The sequence below is a fragment of the Myotis daubentonii genome, chromosome 13, assembly GCF_963259705.1.
Source record: "Myotis daubentonii chromosome 13, mMyoDau2.1, whole genome shotgun sequence".
Classification (NCBI taxonomy): Eukaryota; Metazoa; Chordata; class Mammalia; order Chiroptera; family Vespertilionidae; genus Myotis; species Myotis daubentonii.
This window is the reverse complement of record NC_081852.1, coordinates 30,345,219-30,371,621: the sequence shown is the minus strand read 5'-3', so window position 1 is coordinate 30,371,621 and position 26,403 is coordinate 30,345,219. Positions and strand designations below refer to the sequence as shown.

Here is a 26,403-nt window from a genome sequence, read left to right as displayed (position 1 = left end):
AATTCATTGAGGACATATTTTCTGCACCCCCTCCACAGTCTCCTGTTACCCTTTTTTTTCTGATTTAGGAAAGTTACTAAGAAAACAGGAGCCTGAATTACCAGGTTTGGCAGCATGGTTTATAGCCAATTAAAAGACTGGCAAGCTGCCATTTATTTTAGCTACACAAAAACCGAACAAGATAACATCATATGTTCAAGATGTTATTTTTTAAAATATCGATTAAATGGTAAAACAGAATTATGCCAATTAACACTCTTCAGCATTCTTTTGATCTTTTATAGGATGATTAAACATGATACTATATTACTTTATTTTTCCTATATTCTTTAACCTGTTAGATAAATATTTCTGATTCCACAGAGCTTCTTTAGTAGGAAAAAATTGCTGCTGTGCTCTTGAACTAAGAGGTCAGAAAGAAATTCAAGGAGAAGGGAACAAATGTGTATTAAATACCTCTGTGTGCTTCTCTATACACATTCTCCCATGAGCAGTCACAATATCTCTGTACTCATATTAGTCCCATTTTATAAAAAATAAAAATAGAAGCCAGAGAGATTAAATAATTTTCCAAAGTCACAAAACTAATAATAATAGTTATACTAGCTACCATTTATTGCATTATCTCATCAATCTGTAAAACCCTATAGGTTGGATGCTATTATTATGCTCACTTTTAAAAATGAGAGAACAAGATAAGGAACTTATCTGGAGTCACATAGCTGGCAAGTGGATCTAATACAGTTAACCCACATAGTCTGACCCCTGAGCCTTCCTGTTAATGCTTGCTCCTTCCCTATGCCAGTCTGTCTATCTTAAGAGCCCATTCCATTCATTCCTGATGAATGAAAATGCTTAGAATACAATTCTACACAGAGCTGGCGCTCCATGAATATTATCATTAGACTGCATCTTGCCTGTGTTTTTCTAAGGAACTCATAATACAGAAAGGAGAATGAGTTTAGACTGGGTAATAATTTCCTGTCACTGCCTTTTCAATTGGATACTCTACTTCAAATGGTGACAGAATGGATGTGTCACTATTCATTATTATCTCATTTATGTATCTCACAAATATTCTCTGAGCCCTATATTGTGAGCCTACTGATGAAATAAAACCACACACAAGACAACCATGGAATAACTGTTAATAATCTGCTAGCAAGGAGTAGCTCACAGGGCCCCAATAATTACCAAAGTGGGTGGTTTCTTTAAATTATAAATTGAAATCCAACTCAAGTCTTTTGCTTGGCCTCATGGAGTCCCCACAAGACCTAAAGGAAGTAGGTTGCTAAGCCCGCCTCCTCCGGGGAGGGGACAGTCACTTGTGGAAATAAAGGTGCTTGCTCAAGCTCACAGAACCTACATCTCCTGGCCCGAAGCCCAAGGGTCTCTCCATGAGCTGACCACATCCTCCTAATTGCATGATTTCAAATCATGCATCTATCACCACATCAGAGTCATACATATTCCCCAGACCTGAGCCCGTTTTGACCCAGAATCCATCAACTAGAGGAGAGGCTGGTTATGCCAGGAGGTAGGACATTGCAACAAACACAATGACAAGTAGATAACCATACCCTGACTCTTTGCCCACAGAGAACCACGGCGGCATTTAGGTGATCACACACTGGGATATGTGGGATATGTTTTGAGCATTGTTGGACTCTGGGTACAAGCTGACATTGTTAATTAGGAACCTGAGGCATTTACATGGTCTCTCTTTAGAGTGGGGTCACATGGGGGAAGCAGATAATGTGTAGGATCATGGCCCAGGTCTGGCTCACAGTAGGCCCTCTAAGTCCGTGGATCCATCCAACAGTCATTTCCCCAGTTGCTGCTTTTTAATGGCGCAGGCATACATGTTAGTTAGTACAACCCCCTACATACTGTTTCTTGGCCAGTGGAGTAAGAGTTACCACAGTGGAGAAAGCCAAGTGGACGCTCTGTGACCCCACCAGCACCACCACCAGCTGCCACAAGAGTAAATCAAGACCAATATTTAATGAATTGAAGACCATGTGTTCATAGGGGAGGGGGACCAGGTTAGCTATTGAAAGGTTCCAGTAACATGAACCAAATCAGTTTCACAAGCTGGTAAAGCCCTCTCTGTTGCTACAGAAATTTTAAAATCTAATCATGGGACTTAGTTAATTTTGTCTTTTTCTTTCTACTAATATATATCCTTAGATACTCTTCCAACACAATCAAACATATATAAATCTTTGGCAATGTCAGCTAATTTTTTTCTTCTAAAAAAATCATTTGCATCTATAGGTAATGCAAATGTGTCACTTTTTGTTAGTTTTTAGGTCAGTGAAAACTTCGGATATGTGCTCATAAAGGCTTTTCTAGAAACCATGAGTAGGAGCAAAACCCTGTGAAATTTTAAACGATTAGTCCAGAGTTTAGGGAAGATACCCAAATCATACCACTGGTTCAACTTAATGATTCAATTTCCTATGCAAAAAGAACAATCCAAAAATAAATTTTGTCTGGGAAGGAATAATTTGTCCTGTGTTCTGAAAGGAATAATCCCATCATGAATAAACATAGATATCTACATTTTTATTTTTATTATTTCAGACAAGAATGCAAAATGATTACTCAATATATCTGTAGCTACAGGTTCAAAACTGCCTTAAGTTTTATAGAGATAAAATGTCAAACATATACTATGTGCTCTCAAAGAACTGACAAGTGACCTGCTTATTTAGATTAATATCTGAGTAGTATTAGGGCACGTAGTTAAATTTAAAATAAATTTTGGGTTCTAAAAGCACTAAAAACAATTACAAAAATGTAAAAGAGTCAGGATGTGGTGTCAGACTGAGTGGACCCTACCCCATGTGTTCTCGCTATGTTGCTTTAGTTGGTCATTTCACTTTGCGCTTCACCTTCCTTTTTTATAGAACAGTTCTTGGGAAGTTTAAATGAGATCAGATATCTCACTTAGTGCAGACCCTGGCACACAGTAAGTACTCAGTGAATGCTAGCTGCTATTTTTCCTATTATTTATTACTAGAGGCCCGGTGCATGAAATTCATGCACTGGGGGGGGGGGGGGCAGGACCCTCAGCCCGGCCTGCACCCTCTCACAGTCCGGGAGATGTCCAACTGCCATGGAGGTGGGAGAGGCTCCCTTCACCTCCCCTGTGCTCGCCAGCCCTGAGCCCGGTTTCTGGCTGAGTGGCGCTCCCCTTGGGGGTGTGCACTGACCACCAGGGGGAAGCTCCTGCATTGAGCGTCTGCCCCCTGGTGGTAGTGTGCATCATAGAGACAGGTCATTCAGCTGTTCAGTCAATTTGCATATTAGCCTTTTATTATATAGGATTGGGGAAACAGTCTCAAGTAAAAGAGAGAAATATTGGTAGTCAACAAATTAGGCTTTTTCAGACACTAAGAAAAAATTTAAAAAGCAGGACTCTTTTTCAAATTCCCTACAAGCAGCTCCTACAAATATTGAGTCTGATGATGTTAAACATTGAATACAATTAGTAGAGCACATCACCAAAGCATCCCCCATCCCCCAAAGAACTCTCAAGCCCCGAGCACTCTGCTTTTCCCCTCCTGTAATCAAGGTCACCATCAGTCATCCCCACCACTCTGTTTTCTTCAATCGTGCCTTATCTTAAAAACAGATTATGTGCTTTACAATCTACTCTTTACTTCTCTTCTGACTTTGTGATCAGGGTCGTGGTGATAGATGGTGTGACACGGCAGGATGTTTAGAACACAGCCCTGTTTAACCGACCAATATGAAAGGGACCACTCCCTAGGCCAGTGAGAAATGACAGATGTTAGCCACATACATGTCTCCTATTGTCCCCTCTCTTTATTCCTTTTGTGTGCTTTAGAGACAAGCACGGAAATGAAATGCCTTCCTGCTCCTTGAAAGAAACCATAACGTGCACTGTTAAAACACATTTGTCATTTCAAATATTTCATTTCGCTGATGGACATTTTACCAAGGCAACAATTTTTGGTGACCTGGCCACTGATAGTAAATTATTACTGAACATTTCCGCCTCCTATATTAACTAAATAATGAAGTGGACATTGGTAAAGTTATGATGAGCTCTTGGAGCTTAGGAAAGTTACAGTGGTTAGGTTTCTTACCTACAACAACGCCATAGGAAAAAAACAGAAAGTAGATGTTAGGGGCAAACCCGCTCAGCATTAAGCCTCCGGCCACCATGAAGCCACTGAAGATCGCCACGGGTCTTGCTCCAAACGATGAGACACAGAGGCTGCAGACAGGACCTAAAAAAAGAAATGAAACCTTCGCTTATGTCACAGTCATCTCCTTTTCACAATCATATTACCCATCCCACTCTAAGTGTAAAATGATTCTTTGCATCATAAAATAACAACACTAAAATAATAATAAGCATCTCCAGTGTGTATACAATGTGCTGGACACTGTAACATAAACAACCTCCTTTCATTTTCATCTTACTGCAACCCTGGGAGGCAGACACTATTGTTACCCTCATTTCTGTTGACAAGGAAATTGACGTGTCAGGATGGGGGTGAGGTCACATAGTTAAGTGGGGGGTTCTGAGTGACACTTTCTTCAATTTGAGCACTACTACCTGCTGGCTCTTTGATCTCAGGCAACTTATTTGATCTCTTTGTGCCTCAGTTTCTTCATCTGAAATTGAAGCCACCTCATAGCATTTCCTGGGAGAACAAATAAGAGCGCAGGTGTAACGCTGATCACAAGGCCTGGGACAAGGAAGTGCCCAATCTGTGCTCATTCTTCAGTGATGCCAGTGGCAGCAGCAGCGCCACAGAACAGAAACAGAGTAAAAATCCAGTTAGTCTGACTCCTGCGACCCTGGTCTTAACCCTCATATTCTGAGGATTTTGGGCTCCTGCATGTCCCAGGTACCTTTCCTATCTAGAGCTTCTTTCCAGCACAAGGCCTGTCGTATAATTGATGATGAAGATGGATGTGTTGATTGATTGAATCCAAGCAATTGCAACCCTGTGGAGGGAAGAGGTGGGGTTGAAGTAGTTATTCTCTTCCTAGAGAATATTCTGGCCAAATGGAAAAGCACCCTACCCATCCAGGGATGGGTCGGTCTGTTCCACTGTCCTACATTCCATGTGTAACCTGGAATCTGGGGAAGGCAGCACACTGTTGACCGACAGGCAAAAGTGACCATTACCTGGATCTGTTCTATGTATAGGTGGGCAACTTCTCACGGAATAGCATTAAGTGCTAGTGAAATTCCCTCCCACCAGCACTGTATCTGGAATGTACCTACAACTACAGAGATTAGCATACCCTATATAATATGCAAATTGTCCCCTTGGGCGGTCGTTTGACCACTCGCTATGATGTGCGCTGACCACCAGGGGGCAGCACGGAACATGGTGGGCGCTGGTGATGTAGTGCTGGCAGTGGGCAGCAGTGGAGGTGCTGCTGCCCCGATGGGCCCCGACGAGAGTGGGACAGCGGCAGGATGTTGGAGCAGGTGAGTGGGAGGTGCCAGGCCAAGGCGGGTGCGAGCGGGGGCCCAATCGCCCCACCAATCGCCCTGCAGATGGCAAACAGTGGCAGTGGTAGGAATCAGGCCGCTGCCCGGCTCCTAGGCACTGAGGGAGCCAGGCAGGGGTCCCGGCCTTGATCCATCACCCTGCAGGCGGGATGGTGGAGCAGGTGAGGGGGTGGCGCCAGGCCAAGGCGAGGTGCCAGGTGGGGTTCCAGGAGGGTCTGCAGAGCTGCGAGGCTGGGGGCGCAAGCTGGGGCCCAATCTCCGCAGGCCACCCCGAGGGACCCCACCTGTGTATGAATTTGTGCACTGGGCCTCTAGTTAGAAATAAAAGGATATTAAGTTATTTAGCCCAATAGTCTCATTTATATGGAAGGATATAAATGTGCTCATTTCATGGTGTGTTGAGCTTATGAAAATTTCACTGGGCTATACTCTCATGATATATACACTTTTCTGTATGTATTTTTTATTTCAATAAAAAAAAAGTCTTAAGAAATGTCAAATGGAGAAATGGTGAAATCTACCCATAGTCTTATTGTTAGTAAGTGGTAGAGCCAGAATCCAAAGACCCCAAGCCCAGCATTCTTGCCAATTACAGTAGTCACCCTTATCCATGGTTTCCCTTTCCCTCGTTTTGGTTACCCTCAGTCAATTGTGGTTTGCAAATATTAAAAGGAAAATTCCAGAAATAAACAATTCATAATTTCAAGTTGCGTGCCATTCTGAGCAACATATAATGAAATCTCTCGCCATCCACTTTGTCCCGTCCAGGAGCTGAATTAATCTTTTGTCCAGCGTATCCACACTGTATATGCTATCCATCATTAGTCACTCAGTAACCCTCTTGGTTATCAGATTGACTGTCTCAGTATCACAGTACTTGTGTTCAAATAACCCTTATTTTCCTAATAATGGCCCCAATGCCATTCACATAAAGAATATTGTGATAATCGCTCTATTTTAGTATTAGTTATTGTTAACTTTTACTGTGCCTAATTTATAAATTAAATTTTATCGTAAGTATGGATGTATTAAAAAAAAAAAAAAAGCATGGCTTATATAGGGCTGGATACTTATTCACGGTTTCGGGCACCCAGTGGAATACTAGTATATCCACTGCAGATAAGGGAGAGCTGCTGTACCAGAGAATGGCTTAAGTGCGTATTTAATTTAAGACAAGGTTATGACCACTGAGATAGCACTTAGCTCTCAATACCTGTGACTCTTTCACATTCCTCCCTGATCATGAACTGACCCCTGCCATTTCAGGTCCTCTCCAGTGTGAGCCAGAACAGAATACACTGAAATATTTATATGACACACAGAGGGGAATATTCTGTGCCCATGTTTTAAAAGAAAAAATTCATTTGAAATACCAAACTTTCCTAATAGTTGAGCTGTCTGTATACCCAATGAGAAATACTTAGATACTTCATGATTTTAAGATTCAAATCTCATAAATGGTTGTCTGACACCATAAGGGCACGGCCTTTCTCTGTTGTTTAACAAATTGCATTTACATTGAGAGTCAGTGTTTACAAATGTAATAAGCACAATGGAATTGAAACACAGATATTATTACTGGCATAATTAAAAAGTTTCCTGTTTCATCCTCAAGGTAGGACTTCAAATCTATGTTCCTTAATGCATGTTATTAACTCCACAAGGAAATCCAGAGCCTGGGAAGCTGGGGGTGGGGATGAAGGTGTAATTTTCAACCAAACCCTCTGTTTTATAAAATACATACTTTATTATCAATTATGTAATAAATTCTTAAATCACTTTTGCCTAATACATGAATCTTTGAAAAAATTGAGCTTAAGGAAAAAATGATTAGAAATTCTTTGACCGATAAAAATGGCAATTTGAAAACTGCTTTAAAAAAATTTTCTATTTCCACACTGCCACCTGCTGCTTACTTAGAGAAAAGCTGACATCTTTTTCAAAAATTTATTTTTATTTAAGTGTAGTTGGTATACAATCTTATATTGGTTATATTAGTTTCAGATGTATAATACAGTGGTTTAACATTTTTAAACCTTAAAATATGATCACTCCACTAATTCTGGTAATCATCTGTCACCATGTACACTTATTACAATATTGTTGTCTATATTCCCCTTCCCCTTTCACCTCTCCCTCAACCTCTCCCTTCTAGTAACCATCCCTTTGGTCTCTGCTTCTATGAATATCTTTTTGTTTTGTTTGTTTGTTTGTTTGTTTTCAGATTCCACATGTAGGTGAAACCATATGATATTTGTCTTTCTCTGTCTGACTTATTTTACTTAGCACAATACCCTGTAGGTCCATCCATGTTGTCACAAATGGCAAGATTTCATTCTTTTCCATTGCTGCAAAATATTCCATTGTGTGTGTGTGTGTGTTTGTGTGTATTTCACATTTTCTTTATCCATTCATCTATCATTGGACACCTGGGTTGCTTTCATATCTTGGCTATTGTAAACAACGCTGCAATGAGCATAGGGGTATATATATCTTTTCAAATGATTGTGTTCATTTTATTTTGATAAATACCAGGAAGTGGAATTTCTGAGTCACAGTTTTTGAAGAATCTCCATACTGTTTTCCACAAGGGCTACACCAGTTTGCAGTCCCCCCAACAGTACACAAGGATTCTTTTTTCTCCACATCCTCACCAACATGTTATTTGTTGACTTTTTTTATAATAGCCATTCTGACTAGTGTGGGATGGTATCTCATTGTGGTTTTGATTAGCATTTCCCTAATGGTTAGTAATGTTGAGCATCTTTTCATATGTCTGGTGGCCATCTGTATGTCTTCTTTAGAGAAATGTTTTTTTCATGTCCTCTGCCCATTTTTCAATCAGATTAATTTTTTGTTACTGAGTTGTATGAGTTTCTTATATATTTTGGGTATCAACTCCTTATCAGATATATTTAATTTGCTAATATATTCTTCCAGTCAGTAAGGTTGCCTTTTTGTGTTGCTGAAGGTTTCCTTTGATGTGTATTAGCTCTTTAGTTTGATGTAGTCACATTTATTTGTTTGTTTCCATTGCTCAAGGGACATGTCCAAAAAGATATTACTCAGAGTGATGTTAGATAGTTTACTTCCTATTTTCTTGTAGAAGTTTTATGGTTTCAAGCTTTACATTTAAGTCTTTAACCCATTTTGAGTTTATTTTTGTATATGTTGTTGGAGAGTGGTCCAGTTTTCTTTTTTGCATGTACCTGTCCAGGTTTTCCAATACCACTTGTTGATGAGCCTGTCATTACTCCAGTGCATATTTTTACCTCCTTTGTCATAGATTAGCTGACCATATAAGCAAGAGTTTATTTCTGGGCTCTCTCTTCTGCTCCATTGACCTGTGTGTCTGTTTTTGTGCCAGTACCATCCTGTTTTGATTATTGCAACTTTGTAGTATAGTTTGAGATCAGGGAAGGTGATACCTCCAACTTTGTTCCTCTTTCTCAAGATTTCTTTGGCTATTTGGGGTCTTTTGTGGTCCCATTTGTTCTAATTCTGAAAAGAATGACATTAGTATTTTGATAGGAATTCCTTTTAATCTGTAAACTGCTTTGGGTAATATGGTCATTTTGACCATATTAATTCTTCCAATCCATGAGCATGGTATATTCTTCCATTAATTTGTGTTCTTTTCAATTTCTTTCGTCAATGTCTTACAGTTTCAGAGTAGAAGTTTTTCACCTCCTTGGTTAAGTTTATTCCTGGGTATTTTATACTTTTTGATGCAATTGTAAATGGGATTGTTTTCTTCATTTATCCTTCTGATTGTTTGTTATTAATGTACAGCAATGTGACAGGAAAACCTGACATCTTTTCTCTGATCCAGGACTTAGACCAAAAGACAAAATAAACACACATAAGAATCTAATGTCATTGGCAATAAGCACCAAAAGAAAGGTCCAGATCATGTGTTTTGGGTTTACAGAAAAGGGAGATCACCAGGGGCCAAGGAACAAAGTCTTGAACTGAGCCATGAAGTCTGGTTATATGATTTTCCAATATGTAATTATTATTATTAGATAGTTTCGGGAAAGAAATTATTCCCTTCAGGACATAAATTCACTTCCATGCCCTTCTCTCTTCCAGAAAGTTTCAGAGTCCCAAAATTGGTCAGATGGGCAGGCCTGCTTCACTGAAGCCATATGTAGGACGATGGTGTGGGAGGCACTTAGACAGACATGAGCAGAGCAAGGACGATGGGCCAGGTACAGAAGGTCACCAGGATGGAAAGCCTCAGGTGCCTAGCAAAGGACAACTGTGGGGTGGGACCTTGCCCTAGGGTGACCTTCCCTCCTCTAGCATATGGCTCGTCATGCTGTTTGGACCCTTGACCTTTCCTTACTAGAGATAACATTTGGCCTCAGTTGTATTTCAGCTCCAGGACCAGAAAAGCAGCAAAACTAGACAAGCGACCCCATGCTGACCTCAGGACCAGCTGCATTGAATAATGACACCCCAACCCTGGCACTGACCAATCAATCAGTGGAGACACCAACCCTGAAAGCACACACCTGGAAAGCTGATAAATATCCTATTAAGATCTTTCCCTGAGACCTGCCCTAAAATCTCCACCCATAAAACTCTTAGGACTGAGTACCCAGTGGGCTCTCCCGCCTGGGGGCACACTCCCACCTTTCCCTCCCCCCTCCCTCCCCTTAGGAGTGTTACCATGACCTTCCTCACTCCCAAGCTCCAAGGGCCCTCCTTGGCCTCTATAACTTGTTTCCTCAGCCCATTTCTTCTATGAATTACTTCTTCTACCTCTGTGATTTCTAAGTAAATGTTCTCTTATAGTTTGAGTCTTGGCTCTGAATTCTTTCCTAGCCAGAACTCAAGTACTGAAGTTGCTGAACCCAGGTCTGGTCTGACCCTACCAGTCTAACACCCAGTGCCACTCTAGCTGCCTACAACAATGGTACAATGATAAAGAAAATAGAGCAGTAACCAGGTTGTGACTGCAGTGGAACAAGGATTTCCTAGCTGAGTAGACTGGGCCCACAATAGTCCTACCTTCCTCCTAAAAAGCAGGGGACCCAACAAAAGAGCACTCCTTCTTCCTGCTGAGACCAGGAATTTTATTTTATTAAAAAATATATTTTTTTTATTGATTTCAGAGAGGAAGGGAGAGAGAAACATCAAAGATAAGAGAGAATCACTGATTGGAGCCCGAAAGCCAGGCATGAGTCCTGACCGGGACTCGAACCGTGACCTCCTGAGAGCAAGAATTTTAAATTCATCCTCTCTCTGAGGAAGAGAAAGGCACGAAGGAGCTGCACCCACTCAAATCCTTGATTCTATGTCCAGTATTGACTGCTTTGTCTGTTGGTTAGTTTGACAGTATTATGTAGGGATGGAGGAGAGCTTAACTAAACCCTGCCATTTCTTCTCACCAATCCTGGAACTACCTAATACTCTGTGAACTGGCCACTGTAACAGAACCTTTGTAGGAGGCAGAATTTCAGTCCTGCTTGAAAGAGGTAACAGTGCCTGGGAGTAAAATCTACATATATGATCACACCCAGCTCTGCCAGCCAGCACTCACATTCAACAAGCCTGTGGGCCATAATGACTCACTTAACAGAGGTGGGGAACCTTTTTTCTGCCAACGGCCATTTGTACATTTACAACATCATCTGCTTAATATAAATCACTTAACAAAAATTTATGTTGCCATGAAAAAAAGCTCCTAGATTTATTGAATTTCAAGTCCCACCTGTGGTTGCCTTGGCAGGGCCAGACCAAATGACTTCTCAGGCCTTACATGGCCCACAGGCGGATGTTTCCATCCCTGCACTAGATTAATTTAGGGATAGATTTATTGACTCTGCAATTTGAGGGGCTTTGTAGAAACAAAAGATCTCCCTGCTGTTTCAGCAACTCTATTGTCTAAAAAATGGTCCCACCCTTCTTGAACTAGTTCAGTTACCTTTCATTCCTTCTGTATCATTCAGGTTTTAGCCAGAGAAACAGAACCAGAAGAAGACATGTAGGTTGGGGCAACAATAGGTTTATAGTTGTTCTTATGGAAAATAATATAATAATAAATCATAATATAAGAATAAACTGTGTTCCATGTACTCACAACTATAAACCAACCCTATATATTAAGAGATTTATCACCAGGAATTGGCTTATGCAATTGTGGGATCTGGCTAGGCAAGGAAGGGCGGGTGAGAACTTGGCACAGGCTGAACTACAGCCCACAGGCAGAACTTCTTATCCTGGGAAAGCTCATCTCTTCTCTTAAGGCCTTTCAATAGATTGAATCAGTCCACCAGATTATCTGGGATAATCATCCTTTCTTAAAAGTCAACTGATTATGGAGTTTGAGCATACCTACAAAATACCTTCACAGCAACACCTATATTAGTGTTTGAATAATTGGGGAATGTGGCCTAGCCAAATTGACAATGACCATCACACCTCCCAACCATCACAATCTCTCCTTCTCCGGACAAATTTACTCAACCAAAGTGCATCATCTGCAGTGCAGACTCCACACTTGTGCATACGAGGACTTTGCATGGCCCGCCCTCTTCCTGACCGTCCACCTTATACAGCCCATCCTCCTGTGTGGCCCACCTATCTTATAAAACTCCAAAGATTGTCTGGTTCCTGCTATTCTCCTTGATATTTGGGATGTCTCAAATTATCAGTAACCTTTTCTTTTTCCTGTCTCTTCCTTGAGACTACTAATCCCTTCTAGCACAGAGGAGAGGAGACTGTGGGGGAGTATAATGATGGTGAGCTGGTTATCAATATACAACTTAGAGAGGTAGGTTCTTTGGTGCTTAGGCTCTTTGGTACTCATCTTTGTGCATCCTGAGGATAATCTGCACAGACAAATCATGTCAGAGGAAGAAGTATTTTCTCCTCAACTACTCAAGTTTCAAAGAGAAGGAATTAAGACTATGAAGACTGTAAAGTTAAGAATTGCATTTTTTTTCATAGCTCTAATATGCTACTCAACTACTGTCCAAATCTAGGTTTGTCAGAGACAAGTGGTGGTCCTTTAAATTTCAGATGCTTAGGCACAATCTTGACAAAGTTCTAGCTCTCCCTCCTGCTCACCCCTCTAGAAATGTCTTTGTCTTTCATCCTGAAGGGACCCTTTCTTTTACAGATTCTTTGGGACTGCTTAGGAAAATAATTTTTTTGTGGGTAACTCTGGTTCCCTACTAAGCAATATTTACTGAGCATTTACCATACAAGCACGTAAGGTAGGTACTTTTATTACCTTCAATTTAAAGATGAAGAAATAGGCTTAGCAGGTTAGAAAACTGGGGCTCAGGTGCCACTTTCTCTTAGAGAATGGGTTTCAAATTGGCTAGGTCACTCAACCTGGAGGACAATAATGCCCATCTCAGTGCGTTGTTTTTAGGAACAACTAAGAGCAAGTAAGTGAAAGTGGCTGGACTGAGCCAGGCACACAGGGCACTTAGCGAACTTAAGGGACAAGTATATGAAGAATAGAATTTCTATGCTGCTGGGCAATTGTACTTACTCTGTTGCCTTGCTCAATTGTAAAGTTCCAGAGGTCACATCACAGAACTAATCAAAGATGACGCCTACCCTGCCTTCTCTGGACAAAACTGAGGAAAGAAAATAACACATTTTTCTCACATATGATATGACCTGCCTATATCAGAATCATCTGGGGAACTAGTTAAAAGAAGACTCCTGGGCCCACCACCTCTCCACACCACTCACAGATGGGTAGGAAATTGGCTTTTTGGACAAACTCCAGTAATGCATACATATTCCTGAACTTAAGAGCAACTGTAGCCTGGTTGTTGTGGCTCAGTGATTAAGTGTCTACCTCTGAACCAGGAGGTCACCTGTTTGATTCCCAGTCAGGGCATATGACTGGGTTGCTGGCTCAATGCCCAGTGGGAGGCGTGCAGGAGGCAGCCAATCAATGATTCTCTCTCATCATCGATCCTTCTATCTCTCTTTCCCTCTCTCTTCCTCTCTGAAATCAATTTAAATTTTATTTTTATTTTTAAAAAGCAACTTTTGACGGAGAAAAACCAAGATGGCGGCATAGGTTAACGCCGGAGATTGCTGCCTCCAACAACCTCTTCAAAAAACAACTAAAGACGGAACGGACATCATCCAGAACCACAGGAAGGCTGGCTGAATGGAAATTCTACAACTAGGAGGAAAGAGAATATCATACCCAGACTCAGAGGAGGTGCAGTGCTGAAGTGAAATACTCAGGTGCGGAGTGCGCATGGAGCGGGCTGGCGGTGGAGGGCGCGGTTGTTGTTTTCAATCAGGAGGGAGTTTCAGACTCTGAGCTCCAGATCCGGGCGAGTCTCTAGGGACCCAGACTCAAATGGGAGAAGCGGGACTGTCTGGCTTCGGTGGGAAATCGAAGGCAGCTTTCTCTCCGAGGTTTGCAGCGGTTGCTGGGACTCTGTGAGACAGAGCCCCTAGGGACGGAACTGAGAGCAGCCATAATTGCTTGCTCCGCCCACCCTGTAGGTCCCCAGGGACCCGCCCAGCCCAAGCCCTGCGCAGAGCCATTTGCCAGATAGCCTCAGGCAAATGCTAGATTAGCACCTCCCTAGAGATCCAGCACAGAAGCTCTCCCACTGCAGACACAGTGGACTCTCATAGCCAGTTAGCCTGTAGGTCAAATCACCCCCACTATTGCCGACAACAGTCAAGGCTTAACTACAACAAGACTGCGCACAAAGACCACTAGGGGGTGCACCAAGAAAGCATAAAAAATGCGGAGACAAAGAAACAGGACAAAATTGTCCATGGAGGATATAGAGTTCAGAACCACACTTTTAAGGTCTCTCAAGAACTGTCTAGAAGCCACTGATAAATGTAGTGAGATCCTCAAGAAATCTAATGAGACCCTCGATGTTGTAATAAAGAACCAATTAGAAATTAAGCATACACAGACTGAAATAAAGAATATTATACAGACACCCAACAGCAGACCAGAGGAGCGCAAGAATCAAGTCAAAGATTCGAAATGCGAAGAAGAAAAAACACCCAACTGGAAAAGCAAAATGAAAAAAGAATCCGAAAATACGAAGATAGTGTAAGGAGCCTCTGGGAGAGCTTCAAGCGTACCAACATCAGAATTATAGAGGTGCCAGAAGATGAGACAGAGCAAGATATTGAAAACCTATTTGAAGAAATAATGACAGAAAACTTCCCCCACCTGGTGAGAGAAATAGACTTACAGGTCCAGGAAGCGCAGAGAACCCCAAACAAAAGGAATCCAAAGAGGACCACACCAAGACACATCATAATTAAAATGCCAAGAGCAAAAGACAAAGAGAGAATCTTAAAAGCAGCAAGAGAAAGAAACTCAGTTACCTACAAGGGAATACCCATACGATTGTCAGCTGATTTCTCAACAGAAACTTTGCAGGCCAGAAGGGAATGGCAAGAAATATTCAAAGTGATGAATACCAAGAACCTACAACCAAGATTACTTTATCCAGCAAAGCTATCATTCAGAATGGAAGGTCAGATAAAGAGCTTCACAGATAAGGAAAAGCTAAAGGAGTTCATCACCACCAAACCAGTATTATATGAAATGCTGAAAGGTATCTTTTAAGAAGAGGAAGAAGAAGAAAAAGGTAAAGATACAAATTATGAACAACAAACATGCATCTATCAACAAGTGAATCTAAGAATCAAGTGAATAAATAATCTGGTGATCATAATAGAATCAGGGACATAGAAAGGGAATGGACTGACTATTCTTGGGGGGGAAAGGGGTGTGGGAGATGCGGGAAGAGACTGGACAAAAATTGTGCACCTATGGATGAGGACAGTGGGTGGGGAGTGAGGGTGGAGGGTGGGGCTGGAACTGGGAGGAGGGGAGTTATGGGGGGGAAAAAGAGGAACAAATGTAATAATCTGAACAATAAAGATTTAATTAAAAAAAAAGAAATTTCAAAAAAAATAAATAAAATAAAATTTTAAAAAAGCAACTTTTTATAAGCCCATCTTTTATAAAAAAGATGTGTGTGTGTATATATATATGTATAGATTATCTTTTATCAAAAAGAATGCAAAGATGCCCATTTATGTGTGTTTTTCACCAAAACCCCACAAAAAAAAAACAGAACCATTGAACATAATTTATTTTTCATGATTTATGTGGCAGAAGCAGTGCCACATCCAAGCAGAAACATACAATAGTTCCCTTTATAAATATGTCTAAGCAAATCATACATCAAGAAATTCTAAATAGAGAGGCTTAAATGTAGCTCCCAACTGAAAATCACGTTGGGGGCTTTTAAAAATTCACATATCTGGGCCCCAGTGTAGACTGACTGACTTAGAATGCCTAATGATCAAATCCAGGTGATTATATGCTGAAATTTTTCTATAGGTGATTCTAACAACCCCCCTGGTTAAGAACCACTGACAATCATTTGAATCACCAACATGAGATACTTTTCCCATTTCCAAGATATTGATCTGTTTGTTTCTCTGTAGAACAAAGTTCTCAAAAAAGTAAATGGTTAATGTGGTGCACATACTTGTAGACCCCTCTTGCTAATTCTATATTACCATAGTTTTCAGGATTTGTCCTTTAATTTATGCTATGAAGAGCCAAGGGAAGCCAATATCACATATGTTCAGTGGACAACAATTAAATGCACACATACACATACAACATACACACAAACACACACCCTTAAGGGGTAGCTCATCATTCTTTCCCACCATTTCCTCATTGTCTAATCCTTTGGTCTCCTTATTCTATGCTCATCTTCAAAAGCTGTAATTACCTGCTCCAAGTACCTCCTCTCCTAGTTAATGACATGAAAGTTAAGTGACTTGCACAAGATCTCTCAGCTAAATAGTGGTAGAACCAGGACTTGAAGTAGTTTCTGACTTAAGGCCAACATCCCACCCCCCACACCGGTACTTGTTGTCTCCTCTGAACTTCGGTGGGATACTCTATATCTCCAGCCTCAAGCAGGGCTGGCTTCATGGGCTTGTGACCTATGCAAGTGCACAGGGCTTAGCTCTTAGCAAGGCCACACAATGATCTGCTGTTCTATGGTTTTCTTTATTTTTTTTTAACAAGATCCCTGCATTTTCATTTTGCACTGGGGCCTGCAAATTATGCAGCCAACCTTGCCTACAAGTAACAGGAGCTGCTCCTGGCCCTTGCGACAGAGTTAACTTAGAAAAAGGATAGAGTGCAGTTTCGTTTTCAGAGTCTCAGCCTCAGCTCTGACCAGCAAGGTAGCTACATTTCTGTTTAACTTCATATCTGCTAATAAAAATGGTGACTAACTGGAGAACATTAAAAAATTCTCTCCCCTTCACATTAGATCATTTTCTCAAAATTAATACGTATATTAACATATAAATGATCGTCCACTTGTACTTTGTAGTTTTACAAACAATTCACATTTTGAAAAACCCTTTCAGACAAGATCATGCATGTTCAGGGTGGTAAAAACCCTTTCAAATAAATCTTGGGAAAACTTTTACTGTTTATCTTGAGCTCAAAAATGACAGTATAATTTTCATTTGTTTGGTTATGTTTAATGATCTTATGTGACATGGCCAGATGATCCAACATTGTTTTTCAGGTCTTGTTTTTGTTTTTTTAAGTTGGATGTATTTATTTTTTTTACTTTATTTTTAATTATTAAATGACATGCAATATTATATTAGTATGAAGTATACAACATAGTGATTCAACATTTTATACCTTACAAAGTGATCATCACAATAATCATCAAGTCTAATAACCAGTCACTCACTGTACATAGTCATTAGGAGCAAGTCTTAGTTTTAACTTAACATCAATTGGAAGCAACTGTTTTTGTTTCATTTTGTTTTGTTTTAAGAAGTCCCCTTTATGATTTAGGAAAGACAACATTTTAAAAAAAGAAATGGCTAATGCATTTTATTTCCATTCCAAATTATTTTAGAGCTCAAAAATACCTTACAAATCTCTATAGTAAATGTCCTTATTTTCCCTGTAAGAATAGAAATTGTGATTTGCTCAACAAATCACATCAAGTTCACAGCACACAGGAAGATACCCCGGGGCTAATGATCCAATCTACGTCACCAGTTTAGCACACCTGTAAGTTTGCCAACAAGTTAGAGTGATAATCACTAAATATTACCGCAGAGTTTAAACTATTATACCAGAAATTGAAGTGCCATATGATTTTAAGTCTTAAGATGAATATAAAAGCCCCTCTGCTATTTTCTCTGTAAAGATTATAGGAATCACTATTATATCAGATATAAATGTTTATCAAGAATATTACTTTTGGAGACATTATATGAAGGTCACACAAAATATATCACATATATCTTATTAAAAAACACTATATTAAAATCCTTAATAGCGTCATCATTGTGAGATGGGACTGCCCTTTGCCATGTAAAATTTTTCTTATAAAGGTGATACAAATGTAGAACATGTGATTTGATCACAGCGTATCTGAATTAGAGGCATAATTATGAAACATGTAATAGGACTACCAGCATTCAGTGGACATGCCTGAATCACTTCCTGAATCACTGCCCTCATTTCCCTGTATCATTCTTACTCATAGAAGTGTGTCTCTCACGAGACTGTGAGCCTCTTAAGGACAGAATGATGTGTTTGCTCTTCATCTTTTCATATTCAGCATCTAGCACACTGTCTAGCACACAGTAGCCAATAAATGAATAAAGACATGAATGAATGAATATCTTATGGAATTTCTGTGTTTTCACACAAGCTTATTACATGTTAAGAGTGGTTATATAATCCCAATGAAGGCAAGAAAAACATGTTATACTTTAAAAACAAATAGCCTACTATGCCTTGCACAGTGTTAGTGATGCAGCAAACGTAATTAAATGACTAATGAGTCAGGAGAAGCATACATTTACCCACTTACTTGCAAGCAAGCCGACTCCACTTGCGAGGGATCCGACCCAGGCTGTTTTTCCTTTCCCTTCACCAAAGGCATCCAGCCATTCTAAGTACAAGACTCCAACCGCTATCGGGGACCCATAGCACAGAAACTGAGTGAAGAAGGAGACAAGCACGATCACCCAGCCCCATCCGCCATCAGGTGACCCCTTCATTTCCATCGTAAGGTGAGATCAGGAGGCGCGCCTCTGTGGGTCTGAAACACAAACAGAGAAGAAAAGCGTATTTAGAGTGAGGTGGGGCATAGTATTTTGGGTTAAAAATATCTTCTAAACTGAAACATAAAAGACGTTTTCAAAAAATACACGTGGAAAAGCATAAAATACCACTGGCATATAAAGTGAACCTGAAATGTTTTAATTTATGATTTAAATAATACACACATGTGGCTCCAATTTTTTTTTAATTATAAAAAGGCATAGAGTTAAAAGTCTCCTTCCCAATTTTATCTCCATTCACCACATTTCCAGCCTCACCCAGCCACTGAAATAACTGATTTGGGTTTACTGCTACACTTTGGGTCCTCAGGAAGCAGATTCTTAGCAAGACTAGGTTTATTTGGATAGATCCATTGATCTATCTATTCACTCACCATTACCACATTCATTTAATTACCAAGTCTTTAAAAAAAAGTATTTTAAATATATTTTAAGTTCTAGTGGGGCTAAGTTCCTCCTCTCTCTCTCTCCATCATTGAATAGCTTTTCAGTATTTCCTTGGCTCTTCTTGTTTATTTACTTTTTTATATAAATTTCTGAATCTGACTCTAAAAATATCTGATGATGTTTTCATGAGGACTAAAGTTAATTTGCATATCGATTTAAGGAAAATTAATACTTTGTATGATGTTGAGTCTAGCTAAGAACATGGTGTTAATTTCCATTTGTTCAAGTCTACTTTTGTGTTCTAAGTGTTTAAAGTTTTCCCCAACATTTCTTTTTATTTTTATTTTAGATATTTTATCCTTTTTACTAACATTATAATTGGGGTTATTTCTTTGATTTATCTGTTGATGTCTGTATGGTAATTTTGAATCCTACTACCTTACTAAATTCTCTTGCCTGCATTTTAGATGATTCTTTTATGTATATACAACACTTAATGAAATATAGTTATATATTCATCTACAAACCGATAGTTTTACCTCCTTATTTTGAACTTTTATACTCCTGATTTCCTTCTTTTGTCTCTGCATTGAACGGGACACTCAAAATAATGTTAAGTAATAAGAGTATATATCTTTGTCTAGTTTCTAACTTCAGTGGAAATGCCTTGAAATGTCAAGGTGCTGCCCCTGAGGCGAAGATAGGTTTATTTCACAAGTTATATGAACATTCATTTTTTTTCTATTTTCGAGTGTTATAAAGAATGCTTACTATGTTTTACCAACTGCATTTCCAGTACCCAAGGAGATGATTATGATTTTTTCCTTATAACTTTTAATGTAATAATGTCTGTATTTTCTACTATTAAGCTATCCTTGAATTCTTGGATTAAATCTTCCTTGTTTAATGCACTATTTTGATTATATCAATCTACTTAGGGGAATTTTTAAATTCAGAAGTAAGATTTATCTATTTTTATTTTTAATTTTTACTAAGTTTTGGAATCATAATGATAATTTTTTAAAAATTTGAAATTGTTTCTTCTTTTTCTAAGTTCTGAAATAATATATGTGGCAATGCATTTGGAAGTCCAAAGCCTGACCTCCCTGCTCCCACTTAATCTACGCCTCCTTGTGTCTCTTCACCATGCCAAGTTTATAGTCAAGGTCAACAGAGTCTTCTTTGCTCAAAGATTTTGCCAAGCCATTGCCCTGGCTGTGGTTTCATCAGATAATAGAGAAAGGCATTAGGAATATCAATCATCCATTCATTCACATCCTTAATTAGATGGTGAGACATTTGGCTAGCTTAAAAGAGTCATAGTTACACCCATCAATTTACCTAAGCTTCAGTAAATACTTTCACTTTGACATTTAGAGCACTAGGCAAAAATCATGTCCCCACCTGCCATAGGCCTTTGCATAAACAACTTGACTATTTAGTAACTGAATGTTCAATATTTTAATATTTCAATATCTAATAACTAAGAACTGAAAGATGTTACAATTTGTGCACAAAACGGTAGCATCTAAAATCCAGTCTCTCGGACCACACAATGGTGTTAGCAGACAGAATACTCCAAATATTAAAATCCTTTGAAGTAATCATATATGCCCCTTCATCAGAAATTTACTCTTGCTTTATTATAAAAGTAAACAATATAATTCTGGTCTTCTCCTGAATTTATTACTTTGCAATTTTTGTTCAGAATCCCTTCTAAAGAAAAGAGTCTTAATTCCCTAAAGTAGATAATGTATGACAGCAATAACCAAACATCTAATGAAACTAAAAGGTTGCGGAAAAAAATGCATTTGAGATTCTCCTTCATTTAAATCTTCAAATTATGGAACATTAGGAAAAGTACACATTCACATAGACAAAAAAGCAATAGAATCATGAAAAAGCCAATATTTTTTTGGAGGAGGGAGAGTGAAAGGGTGAGGAGGAATATCTTTCCTCCCAGTTTTAGCACCTACCTAGACAGAAATGCCTCTATCCACCCAATACCTTTTTCTTGCCTTGCTTTGCCTTACCTTACCTTGCATTGCCTGGGGTGACATTTCAACACATAGGACAAGAAGTCAGGGAAATTCTTCTCACAGGAAACAGTCTAGAGAGCAAACCTTTAAAATACAAAGCTCTCATGTGTACCAACTCGGACTAGAAAGACAAGTTTTTATAAAGTGTTGGCTAACAGCTTCTGACATTTGTTTCGTAGTTTGAGATACATGTAGTATCAATAGAGCATGGTGAAAAATACCATTTTGTGATTTATTGTTTTCTGTCAGGGTAATACCTTTCTCCTGTAGTTTCCTCTATTCCTTAGATATCTCTCACTTGCTACTTCTCTAATATTCTGTATTCTGTAAGGAGATTTTACAAACAGACTAGTTTTCATTTCCTCCCTTTTGTAATGGTGCACTTTTTCCTTTGGGGGATTTGGGTCTTCCTTATGCTAAACAGTTGGTGGGACTATTCATCAAGGTTCCTTGATCTTGACCTGTAGAGTGGTACCTGGCCCAAGCAAGGCCAGTAGGATTTCTCTCCTAGGACCCTGAATCTTGAATGAAAGGCTATAAATAATGAAAGAAAACTATTTAGAGTTTATTGATCCCAATAGTAGTGTATTGAAGAGGCCTTCTGTCAGTTCCTTACCTTGACTCCCTAGGGATACCCAAGCCTAGTTTCTCCAGTCTTCCATTTCATTCTATGAGCTAACTCAGTAAATTATTTTGTTGATGTAGCTGGTGTTCATCTCTTTTATGTGCAACAGAATAAATAAATTGTGAGTATGCAGTAATTTCAAGTTGATAATTTTACCCACCCATACCCCACTTGGTCCCAAAAAGTTAACTTGGGCCAAAAGTTAAACTTTTGAGTAGAGTCCTATGACCACAAAGTATGGAAAATATAGACATGTCATATTTTCATATTTTTGTCCTGAAAAAAATCATCTTATTAGCTCCCCTTCTTTATATCTTATGATCCAATGTGATAAAAATCGTCTTTCTGACATTCTTTTAAATAAAAACTCTAAGTTAACAAAATTTCTATAATACTTGCAGAAACGCATTATAAAAACAAAGTTTATTCAAAAGGTGTTTTGATCACTTATAATTTAAATTACATTGCACTAGATACCAAGGGAAATCAGAAGAGATATGACATGTCTGGTCCTTGCCCTCAAGGAGACTATAACCCAGTTAGAAAGGGACGACATGTGCATAAGAGAGCATATAATTGAGTGTCAAAGAGGTGTATTAATATTAAATGTTTAGGAATCAGATGGAAATGGAAGTAATTAAGACAGGAGCAGGAGTGGAGGCCTCATGGAGTAGGTCAATTGTAAAGAACAATGGAGAGACTCATGAAAGGGTGGCTCTGGCAAGTGGGACAATAAAAACCTGGGTGTGGAATCAGGATAGGCCTGACAGGTTTGGTGGGAAATGAAGAGGGTAGGTTCTCCAGGGCTCCCAGAGGAAAACAGAAACAGGAAGACGGCATGCTCAATTGAAACTTACGAAGAAGAAAGTGTCTCAAGAAGCCTGTGTTTATAACCCCCAAATAGAATTCGCAGTTATATAATAAAGCCTAGCATTAATAATCCATTTATATTATCTAAGTTGTGGATTTTCTCCTAAACAAAAATAACAAGATAGGTAAGTACCAGAAGGTATTGTTTTATTTAGACTCGTGTTCCATGAGTATGTTCAAAATTTGGAGCCCTTATTCATATAACTGAATGAAAATATGCTTCTAAGAAACACATAATCGTCATAGCATATTCTAGTACACTCTGAGAATGTGGACTCTTTTAACCAGAGTGTTAACAAACCTGGACTCTGCATGACAAAGACATCTTATAAAACTCAAAACCAGAAACTATTTTGAGAGAGCATTGTAATTTTGGGGCAATTTAACCACACTATAGGGTTTGATGGGATATCACAAAATGTTATCTTAAAATTTAAGTGTATTTCTTATCCTTAACTTAATAATTAAATATATTCCACATATTATAAACCTCCATGGGAGAAAAGAGGAGAGCATAAAATAAAAATAACCATAATAAGAAAGTATTAGTCAATAAAATTTGATTATGGCTAGCATAAAAGATAGCATATCTCTTAAAGCTAGAATTTGTTGTTAAAGGAAAAGGAGAATTAGGTGACTTCCTTCAGTTACATTTATGCCCCTCTTACTATATGGAAGGCTCTAAACCATGTGCCAGGATGTGGAGAGCTGAAACCCTCATACGTGGCTGGTGGGGATGAATTGGTTGCTTGAGCGGTAGGAATGGGAAATGACTTTAAAGGGCACAGAGTTTCTTTTTGGGGTAATACACATGTTTTAAAATTATGTTTAAATGTTTTAAAAGTATATTGTGGTACAGTTTATGTAACTCTTAAATAAAATCCACCGAACTGTACACATTAAATGAGTGAATTTTATGGTATGTGAATTATAGCTCAACAAAGCTGTTAAAATGAAACATTCAAAAGCTACTGAAAATTATAGTTTGGTTCTGACTCCAATATAGGTAACAAGTTTCATAAACTAAAAGGCACACTTGTTCTGCCAGAAGCACTTCCTATATTGGCACTGCTCTCTCCCTACTGTGACCTTTGCCCCTCCAAACATCCAGCGTTTGTTTCCGCCACTGTGGTTTGGGTAACTAAAGATTAAAGAGTCTTGGAAGTCTTGATTTATAAATGTTTCAGTAACTAGTTGCTGTAGATCTCTGGTGTGAGTAACTAGCAACTACTCATTAGAAAGTGGCTTTCAAGTTACCAGGAGTACCTTATGGTTATTAAAGTAATTGCTAACATTTACATTGATAAAAAAAATTCTTTGGAAGTTCATATAAAAAGCATTCTTGGGGTATTCAAAGAAACATGAAGGCAAGGAATTCTTTGGGAATTCTAATAAAATATAGGTAAACAACTATACTAAATATATACTGAAGCTCAGAATTCAAATATAAATCACTCAAATCTCCTTTGATGAAGACAAGTGTAAGAGAGGTAGTTAAGATGTTAAGGTGCAGGTATGTCTACACATCATAAAAGGAGAATCTAAGCAATGAAAACAAAACATAATTTCAGAGTTTCTAATGTAAACATCAGTGACCTTTGGCTGCTTTATGTACACATAGAAGAAGGATGTAAAGAAAATTTTATGAAGCCAGTTAACAATATTTTCAATTGCTTTATAGCTTCCCTTTACTCCTTAGTTTTACCATAATGCTGGGGAAGAGAGGAAGAGGGAAATTTTTCTAATATCTGGTTCTAGAACAGTAGGTACTGGTTAAGAGATATTTATACATAACATTCAGAAAGGGGTTATTAAAGAATGATTACTGTTGGTGAAATAAAGGCAAGATAGAACCACCAACTGAAAATAAATCAGACCAGTACCTACTGAGTAATGGTTAAAATCTTGAGCTTTGATATTAGATGTATATCTGGGTTCCAATCCAGCCTATACTATTGACCATGTGTTTTTGAGCCAAATTACTTAATGCCCCTGAGCCTCAGTATTCTCATCTATAAAATATGATATCAGTGAATTTGAAGTGCAAAGCTCAGTGCCTACCACACAGTAAAAAAAAAATGTTAATAAATGTTAGCAATTACTTTAATAACCATAAGGTATTCCTGGTAACTTGAAAGTCACTTTCTAAGGAGTAGTTGATAATTACTCACACCAGAGATCTACAGCAACTAGTTACTAAAACATTTATAAATCTAGAGCTTCCAAGCTTTAGTCTTTAGTTATTTCTTAATACTTAGAACATTTAAACCAAGATCTGAATATTGGCACATTACAATTTGGAATGATTCAAAAGAGGTATGTACTACTAGGATTTGTTTTCCTTTCAAGTTTCAGGCTTAAGGCCTAAGCATTTTCAATGTGTTAGGATTCTCTGAATTTGCATTTTTAAGAAGTCGCCTTGTGATTCTGACACACGTCATCCACAGATGCACTCTGAAAAACACTGTCCAACCACAGTGGTTCTCACACTGACTACACGGAATCACCTGAGTGATTTAAATATGCCTGATGCCAGGCCACACCAGCAGACTGAGAATGGCTGCCCTATAGGATAGAAGAACAACTTCTGACCAAATGTCAACTCTTCTGTCCCAATGGAGGAAGGGAAGAAGATAAAAGGGGGGTTCAATCATGGAAAGGGGACCTGGAGCAAGTGGAAACTCTTCTGCTCTGAGCCGATCCACTCCAAGGCAGCAGCCAGCACTTGGCTGTTCTTTTAGCTCTCCCCTGTCATCTATGCTGTCAAGGACAAAGCTTATTTACCCCCAAAGATCGCTACACATCTAGGTTTCAAATAGAAACAAAAGCAAAAATTCTTATAGGAGTGATGACCATGGCAAATGTTATTTTCTATGAAATGTTTGGGAAAACACAGAAGGACATCGTTGTGTGTGATATGAAATTTAAAAGATGATTGCATCCATTTGTCTGTAGATTTGCAAAAGTTTTTTTTTTTATGAAAACAGAAATGGTGTAAGAAAGTATCAAACAACTCAAAAACCAACCTCTAACATGCTAACACACCTAAAGGAACTATAAGTTGATAGAAAAGTATCTGTCTCTAAAAAATCAAACTTATGCAAAACAAGAGCAGAATACTACATTTTCTGTGTATAACATGCCCCCATGTATAAGACGCCCCCCACTTTTTCAACCCAAAATTAAGAAATCAATATTTTGCTGGTTTTCCTCTTAATGCCTTCTTCTTTTTTGGCATCTTAAGGAGTTGTTCTTCCTGTTTTCTCCACTGTCTGATCATACACTCAGTGGGAGGAGGTCCAAATTGTCTCTCTTCAGCTCTATTTCCATGCTCTTTTGCATAACTGATTAGATTCCATTTGAATTTTGCAGAGTAAGGCAATCGCTTACCGGTATTTATCTTTTTATCTTTTGACATCTTTATGGACTCAGAAAGCTCAGAAAGCTATTGCATCTGTGCACTCTCCACCTCCACCTCCAATTACAGCATCAGCTGACGTCAGTAACAATAAGGCTCGTGATTGGAGGAAGCCTGTTTGACAAGGTATGGGCAGCTACACACAGGCCCAGCTCCCTCCTCACTGACGTCCACGTGTAAGACGCCCCTCTATTTTCAGTCTAACAGTTTTAGAAAAAAACGGTGTCTTATACATGGAAAAATACGGTAATTGGACCTTCTCAGGAGAGCATGACTTATTTTTCCAAGTAAGTACTCTGGAGCTCAGACGGAGAACAAAGGACTGGAGAGATGCCTGCTCCCTCTTTGCTTGTGGCATTTGGCACTATTTCCACTGGTGGTGGCACTGCTATTAACCCCA

At 38.9% G+C, this 26,403-nt stretch overlaps 1 protein-coding gene across 2 annotated transcripts in view; it reads right to left on the bottom strand.

The window, feature by feature from the left end:
- The window catches only part of SLC16A9 (solute carrier family 16 member 9), a 65,385-nt gene that overhangs the window by 15,025 nt on the left and 23,957 nt on the right, over window positions 1–26,403 (bottom strand). For both annotated transcript variants that reach the window (XM_059662662.1, XM_059662663.1), the window contains exons 2-3: window positions 18,412–18,642; window positions 4,119–4,262 (exon numbers count right to left, since the gene is read on the bottom strand). In XM_059662662.1, the coding sequence (XP_059518645.1) occupies window positions 4,119–4,262; window positions 18,412–18,607 (340 nt within the window). In that variant the 5' untranslated portion in view covers window positions 18,608–18,642. The remainder of the gene's footprint in view (window positions 1–4,118; window positions 4,263–18,411; window positions 18,643–26,403) is intronic.